Source organism: Sciurus carolinensis, chromosome 6 (assembly GCF_902686445.1).
Source record: "Sciurus carolinensis chromosome 6, mSciCar1.2, whole genome shotgun sequence".
Lineage (NCBI taxonomy): Eukaryota > Metazoa > Chordata > Mammalia > Rodentia > Sciuridae > Sciurus > Sciurus carolinensis.
In genome coordinates, this window is record NC_062218.1 from 111,165,638 (window position 1) to 111,179,583 (window position 13,946).

A 13,946-nucleotide genomic window follows, 5' to 3' on the forward strand; every position below is an offset into this window, starting at 1 on the left:
GCGCCGCCGGCCCCTAGGTTCGGGCTGCTCTCCACGTGTGGACGCTGCGCCCCGGCCCCCACTGACAGCCGCCGCCCGCAGGCCCGCCCCGCGCCCCGCCGGGCCTCCTAAAACCCTCGCGCCTCGCCCTCCTCCGCTGCATCTTCTCCGGCGTCCAGCCTCCTGCCCTCTCTCTCTCGCGGCCGCTCGCTTCGGCCCCGCGCACCTCCGCCGGGCTCCACAGCCGCCGCCCCTAAGTCGCGGCCCCGTGGGACTCCAAGAGATCCCCGAGGAGACCTTCCTCTTCTTTGGGGGCGACTTTTGTTTGCTTGCCTGCTTCTTTCTGGTGACTTCTGCAGCTTTCCAAGATCTGTGCCCGGAGCGCACGGGAATCCGCTGAGCCGCTACGTGCAGGCCCCTTTTTTTTTCCTTGTGAGGTCCGCTTTCTTTGTAACTTTACCCCGCGGCTGCTCGAGTTACTTTTGTAAATTCCCGCCCCCACCCGCTGGCGGTCCTGGAGTCGCTCGGGGCCGTGGCCCGGGGGATGCAACGTGGACCGCGCGGGGCTGCGGGCTGCATTGCCGCCGCGCCTCGCCGCCCACTGCGCTAGAGCCCGCGTCCTGTGCCCCGCGCCACCGGCAGCCAAGGAGCCAGCGCTCTGTCCCGGGCTCCCGCTAAGAGCAGGGAGCCCGAGCCCAAGGGAGTCCCGGCAGCCGACGAAGGGCTTAGTTAAACTCTGACTTTTTACGGGCCGCGCCGATTTTGTCTTTGATCGCTCGCTCTTCGCGGGCCTTAGTCCGCGCGCTCTTGGCGCCGGCGATGGGGAGACGGAGGCGGCTGTGTCTCCAGCCCTATCTTGGTGTGGCTGGGCTGCGTGGCGCTCTGGGCGCAGGGCACAGCCGGCCAGCCCCAGCCTCCACCCGCCTAAGCCACTCCGGCCACAGCCACAGCCGCAACAGGTTCGGCCGGCAAACAGCGGGTTCCGAAGGCGGGTTCGTGGCGCCCGAGTACCGGGAAGAGGGCACCTCAGCGGCGAGCCGCGTCCGCAGGCTGAGGACAGCAGGACGTCCTCCGAGGGTAGGTGGGCAGGCGGGCCTTGTGCCTGGGGTGGCGGGTTTGTTGGGAAACCTCAGCTTGGCGGCTTTCCATCCTACCCCACTCCCTGAATGGATCTTGTGCCTGCGGCTTGCGCTCCAGTCTCCTTTGCCAGAAGACTTGAAGACCCCCAGGAGCGCCTCCCCCTTTTCTTTCCCAGCCCCAAAGCTCAGCCAGCGGAAAGACCTCCCTCTGGGGTTGGGCGAGGGGTGAGTTGGGGTCCCCCAGGTGCGGATCGCAGAGCGTGCCAGGCCCGTGGTGCTGGAACAGGTTCCGAATGTCTAGCCGAAGGCGGGCTTGGGTCCGCCCTGTGCTGGGGCCCCGTGGAGCCTGCTTGCTCCCACCGTCGGGGGCGCCGCTCCTGAGCCTTTTGTTTGAGGACGATGTGCGGGGTTTACAACTCATTCTCTAATCATCAACCCGAGCGCTCCACCTTCTGACCGCGCCTTCCTTGACACGTCCGGGCCAAGTAACAGTAGATCAAGGAAGAATGGATTTGGGAACCAGGCAAGGATTTTAGAAATGGAATGCCCCTTTTGTTCTCTACATCCGGAGGCTAGAATAGTAGCAAATTATATGGTTTCCCTGTCTCCTTTCGCCCTTTAAAAAGGCAAGCAAAAGAGAGCAGATGAAAGGGATGGTTTAGATATTTCGGACCTCCCCATTCCAACGTCTAGCGCATTTATCTTTCATGTCTGCTCTCCATCCCTAAATTTCAGAAATTTAAAGTGTAGTTTTGATTTATTTGTTGTCCTGAAACCTATTCGCTGAAGGATTTGCTTAAGAAAACTGCTTGTGTGTTCCTACACCAATACCTGCGCTTCTGACAAGGTGCTTGTCCCTTGCAGGCCTAACGTGTGCGGCTCCAGGTTCCACTCCTATTGCTGCCAGGATGGAAGACGCTCCCTGGAGGGAAACAGTGCATTGTCCGTGAGTGTTTGGGCCCACAGCTTGGGCAGCACCCTCAGACCTATCTCAGGGTCAACCTTGCCTTCTCTTCGGACATGGTTACATGTAAAAGTTCGTTGTCACAGAGCAGTGATAATGGGATGCAGCCCCCATCAGACTGGTGGCAAAGAAGCAGTCAGTTTTTCAGTTCAGATTTCACTATGGAGTCTGTTGAAGGGCATTCATGACAAAGGTTTTAAAGGCGCTTGGAAGTTTTATCTTTTTGTGTCAATACAAACTGAAGAGGGGTTGTGTTAGAGCAATTCCCTAGATAACTCAAAACCACTTTTTCCTTTAAAGTCCAGATAAGACCACAGTGTTATTATGTAAATTATATGGCTTTAGACCCCTGCTGAAATTTAAGGCCTTATGAAGATCAAGCTTTTCTTAGGCCTTTATACAAAACCACTGTTATTATCTCTGGTTTCATCTCAACAACCTCATAACAGAGATGCGAAGGAGCACTCTCACGGTATTTTGAATGGACCCAGGTTAGCAAAATTGTAGAGGGAAACTCCTCCAAGTGGCTTGACCCTTTTGGGGGATGCAATGGGAAGGACATTTGAATTTAGCATTTCCAGATCCCAAATCTCATAGTGTGCAGTTTTCCACAGTCTAAATCTTAGAACTTGAAAATTCTGTGTTTCTGACCTAAGACATTTGGTTATTTTTTTCACTTTCCAAAGTGTGTATGCAGGTCTCCAAGTTCTAATTGGAGAACTTGTTAGTCGCCAGCCTCCCAGTCCTGGATTCTGCAATGTCTTATTTCACACGCCTGTGAATTTGTGACTTGAAGTGTGGCAGGCTTTCTCCTGTGTGTTTATGTAGCACAATCACATTTGTCTAGTCCAGAGGAGAACCAGGTATCACACATAGATAGCACATTAATTTAGAGCCAATCTTGACTTTGGATTGACCTCAGTGTTCTCCATGATTATACAACTATGAACAAAAGAAAAAGGGCAAGCCACACTAGATGGGGATAATATGAATGTAGTGGCATCTCTAACTCTGTATTTATTGGTTTTGTGGTCCAAGATAGACCCTTAATGCTATTTCTAGGCAGTTTTTTAAAGTAACAAAATCTTATGTCTCATGAAGACTAGTTTCTTCTTATTTTTTCCTACCCTAAAAATCCCACAATCTCTAGTAATGATGCAAAACAGGAAACAGCAACTGTATTCATAAGTATTTTAAATAAACCCTCTGCTTATAAGCTTTTACTTTTATTAAAAAGAGAAGGGGTATTGCTTTCTTTTCTCCCTAGCACAGAAAGTCAGATGTGAGGCATTGAAGGAAGGTGCATTTACTCTTTCAGGCCAGTAGGGCATTACCAGGGCTGCTTTACACTTCCACGGTTTCCTAGAATCCTGAAACAGCTAACGTCACTCACTGCACACCTGCCATACTAGCCGTGAGTGACTTAGGCACTGCGGAAAGTCTGACTCACTAAATGTAATGAATGTGAATGCCATTATTGAGTTGGAGAGCAGCCGAGGAGAAGGGATCGGTTTATGGTACGTGTTGAAAATCTGTAAAGTCAGGTTTTATTGGATCAGTGTGGAATGGGAATTCCAGAGAGCAGAGCCTTCCAGAATATTTGCAGTAGAAATATATACATGACCCTTTGAGTGTCAGCTTTAAATACTTTTGGCCTTTAAGTAACATTGTGCCCTTTACTTGTGTAGAAGATCAGTTTTGAAAATCTAAGACTAACTACTGTAGCCTATGCTTCTTCTACTTGAAATAAGTATGTGCTTGTGAGAAACACTGGGATTTGCCTGCATCAGTAATGTAGACAAAAGCATACACCTTGAAATAGTATCTCCAAGAAATAGTTACATTTGTGTCAAGAAAATATCTATGGAAATAGTTATTATTAGCACATTAAAAACATAATTTAAGAGCTGGGGCTGTAGCTCAGTGGTAGAGTGCTTGCCTTGTACATGTGAGGCACTGGGTTCATTCCTCAGAACCACATAAAAATAAACAAATCAATAAAGAGGTATCATGTCCATCTACAACTAAAAATATTTTAAAAACATAATTTAAGTTCCTGAGAGTATAAGATAGTACACAAAATAAAAGGAGAATATAATGACTTTATAGCCTGATGCATGGATCTCACCTAACTTTTAACTTTTAGTAGACTTCATTAAATTCAGTAATTCAATTATTTTGACATATAAAAAGATAACATGTAGGGAAAATAACAAAGTTAAAACTATTATAAACTTAAGTCAAGAATTTGAATTGTGAAATTAGACTGTGAACAGTAGTTTGATCAGAGGAGAAATAGTGGAATGAGATTGGGCCAGATTCATAGCATTTGGGATCTGAAGACACAACAATGCACTCCAATATAATCCCTTATTTGGTATCTTGACCTCTTATGTACCACGTATTCTTAACCTGGCCCTGCCATTTCTCCTAAATCACTGAAGTCCCAGCACCTAGATCCTCTGTCCTCCATCCAAAATGTATACATCTCATGGTTTTAGTGTGTGTGTGGGAGGAACTCATATTTAGGTGAGGCAAATCATAGTCTGAGGCAGGTGTAGGGGGAACGGGTCTGAGCGTTCTTATTTTTCACTGGCTCACTATACGTACTTTCTGAAGATCTCCAGCTCTTCAAACCTTCACTGGGTTTAAGTTCTGGATGAGGACACTTTGGATCTCCCCTAAATCTAGGCTGTCTAACTGTTGGGGAGTAGGGGAGCTTAGAATTATTTTAATGAGCATTTTTCATTGGAAAATTATTGGTGAGCTGAAATTCTAGTACATTGTAAGAAGTATTAGTAAACTCTATGGAGGGGATCATATTCTTGCTGAATATTTTTTATCTTCACTCCATGATATTTGACACTGTTTTCATTTACAAGGAGTTCTAGTGGAGATGCTGACCATATTGTATGACTGTCAAAAGGCAATTTGGAGAAAGAAAGCATTTATTGAATTAGTTTGCTTCTGTAGAACATGTCCCTTAAGTTATGGAGAGTCCCAGATCTCTTTGAATGTTGTATGACCCCTCCCTAGCAAAAGATACATGTGTACATTACTATAAATATTTACAGCGAGTTTCAGGGCATTCTCAGGCTCTGCTCTTTTTGTCTTCATGGATCCAGGCATGCAACATGAATGCACACAGCCTTTGTGCTCAAAGAGGGAATTCAATTGTGGGTATAGAGATAAATCTTTCAGCTCCTCAATGAACTGACTCTAAATTTGGGAGAGACTTCCCACTTGAAGGCACTGGACTACAGATTTTGAGTGTCTGTGGTATGTGCGGCGTCAGTGAGCCTAACATTCTTGGCTGTGATGACCTTCATACCTTTGTGTTTTTGAGGTCACAGCTGCAGGAGGCTTTGATTCTCTCCCCATCTAAATGTCTCAGTGACTTTTCTGAGCAGCAGGGATAAGCTGGGTTGTGGAGATAATATGGGGGAAGAAAAGCAAGAGGAAGGAGAGAGGGAATTATTAAGGGGAACAAAGATTGATGATGGGGCAGGTCAGATACCAGCCGGGAAGGAATGTGCATGGAACCCCTGAGGTTTGGCCAAATCATTAGGACCTGGAGTCTGGGGCTCAGCCATTTTCACATTCTCTGTCTCCTGGGAAGGTTCTTTGAACAGAGGACTGTATTCTCTAAGGCTGTTCAGGATCTCTGGGTTTCCTCAGTACTTACAGCTCCCTAGGATCAAGACTACTTTTCAGTGAACTCTTCATTTGTGTACTTATATATGTATTTGTGTATTTATTTATTTTTTTGAACTCTGCATTTAAACTCAATCTTGAATAAAAAAAGCAACTTGTTCTGATAGGAAAGTTAAGTAATTCATATTATTCAATTTAAAACAACTTCGTTTGCACATTTTTGTAAGATGCTCGTAAAACTTATTCCCATATCTACAATGAGTAATTTGGTTACATACCTAATGTTAGGCATTTTTCATCACAAGTTTTGTGTCTTACTTTTTTATGTTTTAAAAATACATTTTTATTTTGCATTTTTATTTTATCTTATTTTATTTTGCATTTTGTGTATTTATTTTATCTTTGTTGTATAGTTGTTTATTTGCTTTCCTTTTGTGTTTTCTATAGCAATTTGTAGAAATAGTTGTGGAGATGGATTTTGTTCCCGTCCTAACATGTGTACTTGTTCCAGTGGCCAAATATCACCAACTTGTGGAGCAAAATCAAGTACGTTCCTCATATGTGACCTTCTTTACTGTATTTTCCTTAAGTTCTTGAGTAAATGCTATATGTCCTTTACAAGAAGTTATAAATCTGTGATTATTTCACTTACAAACTAGATTGATATTAATTTTGGAGTAAGAATCTTTAGTGATTTGGTTATTACCTCAAATGGATAATAGTTTTCAGTAAGAAAAATGTTTTCATTCTGGCCTAGGAGTTGTATGTCTCAGCTGTAGAAAAGCCAGGATTCAGTGATTCTTTGTGGATAATAGCCATAATTCAGTAGGAAAAACACAAGTCTGGAGAAAGTTTAATTTCTTAATTCACCCTACTTGGACAGCTACCACACTCTCTGGTCCACTCTCAGTTCATAGTACATGCTTTAGCAGGGAATCCATGCATTCATCTGGCTTTGGTAAATACTCAATTCCTTTCCACGAGAGCTTTTCTGACATCTCAGTTCTCAACCTTCTTGACTTTGCTAAAGCTTTTAAACACCACTCATCACTACCTTCTTGAAATGCTTTTTCTTTGTAGTCTCCCTAATTTCTGTAATACTTCTAATCTGCATAATACCTCTTTATTTTTATTTGTTTAGTCTTCCTACTCTGTCTTCATCAGCCTTCCATTTAAAGTTAGGTATTTCCAAGAGTTATGTCCTCCATACATGAATTCATTAACATAGGCGTCTTCAACTCCTAGAATGTTCAACTCTGAATAATTATCCCAAAGTAGATCCTTTCACTGAGCTTCACAATCAGGTTCTATTTCCTGTTTGATGTCTCTGCTTAAATGCATAGAAGGCATCTGAAACTCAGTAGCAAGTCTAAAATGAGCTCTTTGTTCACTGTGGACCCCAGTCTACTTGCCCAGTTCCTCCTGGCTGAGCCACTGGCAATGCCATCCACCCAGTGCTTGGCAGCAGCTTCTTTTCTTCTCCATTCAACTTTTTCAACAAGACCTATGAAGTTCTACTAGAAATACATTTCTACTCGTTCTTTTCTTACCATTTCCACTCTATCACATAATTCAAACCATCCTCAATTCTCACCTGGACTCACACAAAACCTGCCCTCTTCAAATTCATTCTCTGCCAAAGCAGCTAAAGTTATCTTTAAAAACATAAAACACATCACTTCTGTCTATTATGAAATCTTTCCAATGACTCCTATTTGCATTTGGGATATAGTTAAAACCCTCTGTGGCTGAGGGGACTGTGCAACATCTGCCTGGCTCTCCAAGATCTCTCTCCATTTGCCTTTTTTAATCCACACAAAATTTCAGTCCTTCAGAGGAAACCCTTCATCATCTTAAGGTCTGTTAGTTTGCTGATTCTTTTCCCTCTGAAATTTCTTCTTGGTACTTCCTGTGCCTGGCTCATTCTCATCCTTTGAAACTCAGCATAAATGTCCCATCAGAATGGTCTTATCTGGTTCCTGTACATTAGTATCTCCTCAACTCTAGGCTATTCCCCTTCATATAGTTTCTTTCAGACAGTTTATCACAGTCTGTAATGACTTTGTGGTTTTGTTTACTTGGGTCTTGTCTGTCTCCCTACTGCAAGGAAGACTCTATGAGGACCAACTGCAGGTCCATCATGGTAGCAGACACGTAACCACTGTAGTCTGAATGAATGCAAGTGCCTCCTGCATACTAGTGGCTATACTACTGGTCCCTTTCTAGTGATTTTCTTTAATGCTGAAAGTGTAATGTATTTTAATTGCATACCAAATAATATGTTATAACACATATGCCCATGTGTGCACTTACAACAAATAATCCATAAAGACTTGTTGGGTTGTAACTTTTAGTTCTGAAGAATATATTTGTCATTGAATTGGACAGGTATGTATAGTTTTATAAACTTGTGGTACTATAATTTTGGTGACTAATATTTGCATGTGTTTGCTGCTTTCATCTGCAGTCAGCAGTGCAGCGTGAGGTGCATGAATGGCGGGACCTGTGCAGATGACCACTGCCAGTGCCAGAAGGATTTATTGGAACTTACTGTGGACAACGTAAGGAACCTTGGCATAGACTTTACTGCAAATTATTTGATTTAGCGGGTATTTCATATTGAGCTATAATTTAAGGTCTTATAAGGCCGATGATCCTTTGAGAAAGGATCCTTTTATGCATACTTTACAATTTGTAATTTTTAGTCTATAAGAGTTTTTTGACTCTTAGAATTTTTCTGTTAGAGTCCTGATGTTATTGAATACCACTAGTACTTTATCAGATTATTTCTTGTTTTCTTTTAGCTAGCTGCATAAAACACATACTTTAACAAAAAATGGTGAAGTTTGCTGGAAAACTCTCCAACTTCCCCCTCCCCCATATCTATGATTTTTTAAAACTATTCCAAAATTAGCCCCAGGAGAGCCAATCTCATAAGTTGTCCTTCGTTTAAATGTATTTAATACCACAATAGAGAAGTGATTTTTAAAAATTAGGTGTCCTTATGAAAAAGGGAGCTTTAATCCAGCAAAGCTCCTATCTTTGTGAAACACTATCCCACAGTACAGAAAACTTTATAACAAGGATGGAAAGACTGTGGTTCCTGGATTATGACCTACCACTGGGGAATGCTTTTAATTAATGCTTCCCAAATGAGACTTTATGGGAATTCACATATTTTTAAGTATGGATGAGAAGAAATAGATGCCATTAAAGATAGTCGAATCACATGTAGTATGATGATCTCTTTTTACTTTATTTGTATTTCATCAGATGCAGCATCTGATGCAATACACGGCTTCCCTAAGAAATATTGATCTCCTTCAACACAGAAAAACCAAGTCTAGGTGTGCAGGAACATCTGGCTTGTTTTTTTTTTTTTTTTTTTTTTTTTTTTTTTTTTTTTTTTTTTGCGGTACTGGGATCGAACTCAGGGTCTTGTGCTTGCAAGGCAAGCACTCTACCAGCTGAGCTATCTCCCCAGTCCTGGCTTGTTTTTAATTAATATTATTTTATCTTTGTTGCAATTTTAAATTTTTATTAGTTGTGATAAAGATACATAACATAATAATGGACCATTTTAACCATTTTAAGCGTACGGTCAGTGCATTAAGTACATTCGCCATTTTGGGCAGCACACCATTAACCATCTCCAGAACCTTTTTTCATGTTGTGAAACTGAAATTCTGTGCCCACTGAATGACCCCTCATTACCCTCTCATCCCAGCTCCTGGCAACCACCTTTCTGCTTTCTATGTGTTATGAATTTGACTACTCTATGTACTTCATAGAAGTATAATTTTATTGTATTTGTCCTTTTGTGACTGGGTTATTTAACTTACTACAATGTGTTCAAGGTTCATCCTTGTTGTAGCCAGTACCAGAATTTTCTTCCTTTTAAAGGCTGAATAATATTCCACTATCAGTATATACAACACTTTGTTTATCCATGTGTCTGTTGATGGCTATTCTAGCTGCTTCCACCTTTTGGCTCTTATGAGTAATGCTGTGACAAACAAAGCTTTGAAAATACCTGCTTTCAGTGCTTTTTGTAGGTGTACCCAGAAGTGGAGTCACTGGCTTGTATGGTAATTCTAATTTTGAATTTTTTGAGGGACAACTATACCGTTTTCTAGATCAGCTGTATCATTTTCCATTCTCATCAGTAGTGCACAAGGGGTCCAATTTGTCTATATTATACTTATAAACACTTTTCTTTCTGGTTTTTATTTTATAATAATCATCCTAAGGCATGAAGTGGTATTTCTTTGTTACTGTTGTTATTTTTATGATTATATTCTGATTAGGATTATAGTGCTCCATTTATAGGTGTTAGGAAGTTTTCTTTCAAAATAATTTTAATTCAGTGAAAGGATACTTATTTTGCACATGCTAAGTTCTATCTCCAGCCCCACCACAATAAAAATAAATTGAGCAGTTTGAAGTAAATAGGTGGATCAATTTAAAGAAAAATATTCCATTAAGGTCAAGAATAGGCCAACTTCTTCTGTGAAGTCCAGGTAGTATACGATTAAGACTTTGCTTTTTCTGATGCAAATACTGTACTCTATCATTGTAGTGCAAGTGACCACAGACAGTATTTAATTGAAAGAGCTTGGTGTATTTCAGCAAAACTTTATTGTTGAAACACTTTGTAGACACTTAACTCAGACAGTTTTGTCTTGTGATGGTATAGTATTCTTTTCGTTTTTAACCATTTCAAAATGTAAAACCTCATCTTAACTCTTGGGAAGCACAAAAGCAGGCAGTCAGCTAGATCTGGTCTTTAGGCCATAGTCTGTAGACCCTTGTGTGAGTGATGCTCAGGTGTGACAAAATCTGTCAGGGTAATCTGAGATTGACTGAAGTTTGGAAAATGGAGTGTTAAAGTATTTAAGAAAATACAGTGCATTGAGCCAGTTTTCTAGTAAGAATAGGAGGGGCCGACCTAATGGTTTCTCTAGGCTAGTGTTACTAGCCAGGGGAAAGCAAGACAGATTTGGACAACAGTGGACCAGAAAATTACAATGAAATTTCTTTTTATTTCCACATGTGATTCTTTTTCTATATTTTATTTGTACATTAAGATACTTCATCAGTTTTCTACAATGATTTCCAGTTTATAACCAGAAAAAAAGTAAAATTGTTTTAAGAACACAATACTGATAAGGAAGCAGATTTGTAATTTTTAATGCCTATTGGCAAAATTTAGTTAGTCATCACTTGTAGAGAGTTCAGTAGCCATGGAAAAGGCAGAGTTATCCTGCTCAAAATTCAACCTTTAACTCTGTTGGAAGAAAATGATAATTACTTGGGAATCACAAGGGGGAGAGCCTGGTCTCAACTGATACTTCAAAGGAGTTTCAGATCTATCCTGAAGCTGGATATGTTCAGCCTGAATTCAGCTGCTGAATTCATGGATCCTGGGCATACACGGAGTGTATTCCCTGAAGGTTTTGCAGAACAAACTCTGGTAGGTGTGTCCCTTCTCTGCTTGTCACACAGAAGCTGGAAGCCAGATGGAAAGTTCTTTCCCTTTAGGAAGAGCACTTTGATGAGCTTTTGCCCCAAACCATGTCAATGCTGCCACATTCTCCAGTGTTCTCCGAATGTCTCATGGGATGAAGCTCCCAAAATCTAATTTCATCTTGGGTCAATAAAACATAGGGTGCAAGCAAAATATGTACTTATGAAAATTTATTAGTCAGCAAATAAGGTGAAAGTGTGATAACTAGTAGATAACAGCTCAAGAAATGGCTGAAGGGTGACACTTTGTAAGTCATCTAATACAGAAAAGGTGATACAATATTTAAAGTGAAGAGACACCAGTTTTCAGTTTGTGAATCCAGAAAATCCCTGAAAATATGATGTTTGCTAAAATGAGGATTACAAAAACATTTAAACTGCTTAGCTGCTTTCCCAGAAATGTAGACAGCACTCTTTAGAAAGCGTTCTTTCAGTTTATTCAGCAAGGTTGAGTAACTGCTGTTTGCCCTGCCCTGTGCCTGGCGCTGGGAGCATGATAGTGAACAAGCACAATGATGCCCTAAGTAGGGAAGATGATTGACAAGTAAATGAAAAGGTAAACAGCCAGTGCAAATTCAGGGCAATGAGAGGGTCTAGGATAAGAAGAAAACAGGGTAGAGGAGAGAGAATGTGACTCAGGATTGGCAGTTCTCTGCTATTTTACATTGTGGGTCTCTGAAAAGATGACATTTGCACACAGACCCGAGTCTGCGCTTTTTTGGTTTTATGAGAAAAGTATTCTAGGCATAGGGAAAAGCAAATTCAAAGGGCATGCAACAGAAAGCAGACTCTAGACATTTTGGAAGCAATAAGAAACCCCTTACGGCTGGAGTAAAGTGGGGACAAGGGATAATGTTAAGACAGAAGTTTAGAGAGAGAGGTGTAGGGCCTTAGTGACCAATGAGGATTATACCCTGAATATGATGAGACGCCCATTGGAGCATTTTGAGTAGTCACGTGTTATGGTAATGTCACTTCCTGATTTGGGAATAAGTGAATGGAGAGTGGATTGGGTAAGGGCTGGTGGGGCTGAAGACTAGAGTTTGGCTTCGTTGGTTGGAGAAGGTTGTTAGAATTCCAAGTAAATGGCTATATCTGTGAACTCAGATTTAGGGACAGAGGTCAGAGAGGTAGAGACACAAATCAGGAATAGACTGATTTTTATATAGATGATATTTCAATCTTGTGCCTAGATGAGGATCACTAGAAAGTTGTTGTAGACAGACAGGAGCAGAAGGTGGAAGCCGGATTCCTTGAATTAGCCCAGCATTTTGAGTCCTGGAGGAGAAAGCCAAGCCAGCAAAGAGGACCAAAAAAGGGAACAATGGGAAAGGTGGAAAACTGGGAGTGCCTCTTCCTGGGAAGGGAGGAAGAAGGTGGTACCTGTCGTGAACAGTCACACTGTCCTGTATCCAAGCAATGGGCTTTTGTTTGTTTCTTCTTTTGAACGTTTGAACCTGTTTTGGAATGCTGTTCTTACCTTATGTGTTTGTGTTGAGGTCACAACCATAATTTCAAATTTGACTTGTGCCTAAGTGTTTGTCCTCTGCAGAGTGGCACAGGAGTCTGTCTAATAAATACGTGTGCCTGTCACACTACCCAGCACGGGGTAGGTGCTCAGTAAGCATCTTGTTGATAGAGTCTTCTTTGAATACCCAGCTTGTACAGTACTTGAGCAGTGTTCTGTTTCATAAGCTGATGATGCTAAAACAACACAGTTTCCCCCTCACTGAGATTGGGGCTGCAGTGAAGAGACCCTGAGCTCACATTTCCATCTCAGTGTCTTCTGCTCCCTGGCCTTTCTCTTTACTGCCATGCTGCTAGGTGTAAGCTTTTTTTTCCTTTGTGGGTGGCCAGCATTCCTTTCCTTGTGGAAACTATGGCATGTTCAGTCTCTTTCCAACTCCAATCAAAATGTGAATTACTATTTCCATTATGTTTTGTTTAAAAAAATACTGTTTTATAAAATAACTTTCATCCTAACTCCTTTGAAAGAAGGAAGTTCACATCTTGTTTTTTGCCACTACTTATAACTGTATTTCCTGCTTTTCTTCTTGTGCTGTTGCTCTTTTGTGTAGCTGCTGGAAAACAAGCCTCCTTTTTCATAGAAATAATTGTTCTGTAGTTTTAAAAAAGGGAGGAATTAATTGACCATGCAGAACACCTACAGTAGGTAGCCACTTGTACCATTTTATTTAATTCTTACACCTTTTGTGGGGTAGGAGTGATTAACTATGTTTTACAACAGGGAAGCTGAGAATCATGTGGTGATAGGCGTTCTAGGAATAGCAGAGCAGAACTTTTCTATCCACTACACTGATCCACCTTGTAAAATAATGAGCAAAGTGTGAAATTTTGTCACAGTGCAGTATTTCATTGAGTTCCTGCAGCATATTGAGTACATTAATGGGGGATTCAGAGCAAACTCTGATTTCTGTCCTGGAGAGCCTACTCTCACATGAGCAATGGGAATATAAGCATGACTGCATTAGTAGGTCTCAACCTTTTTGTTCACAAGCCCCTATCAATATTTATAGTATTCAAAATTAAAAAGGGGAAATTTAAGAAATAGGTATGTATTAATTCATTTAAAAGTGATAGTAAACCCATGTAACATGTTAACATAAATATTTTTATGAATAATAGCTTGTTTTCCAAATTCCAAAAAACAAATTTACTGAGAACCTAGGTTAACCTAACTCAGACAGGTTAGATTAGGTGTAACCTGTAATGGGCCAGATTTT

At 41.4% G+C, this 13,946-nt stretch overlaps 1 protein-coding gene across 1 annotated transcript in view; it reads left to right on the forward strand.

Moving 5' to 3' along the window:
- The first annotated feature begins 798 nt into the window (after positions 1 to 798).
- Positions 799 to 13,946, forward strand: part of Fbn2 (fibrillin 2) — a 228,018-nt gene continuing 214,870 nt past the window's right edge. The window contains 10 exon segments of the mRNA XM_047555526.1: positions 799 to 834; positions 836 to 898; positions 900 to 950; positions 952 to 1,032; positions 1,034 to 1,056; positions 1,923 to 1,960; positions 1,963 to 2,004; positions 6,124 to 6,226; positions 8,144 to 8,205; positions 8,208 to 8,237. Coding sequence (XP_047411482.1) covers positions 799 to 834; positions 836 to 898; positions 900 to 950; positions 952 to 1,032; positions 1,034 to 1,056; positions 1,923 to 1,960; positions 1,963 to 2,004; positions 6,124 to 6,226; positions 8,144 to 8,205; positions 8,208 to 8,237 — 529 coding nt within the window.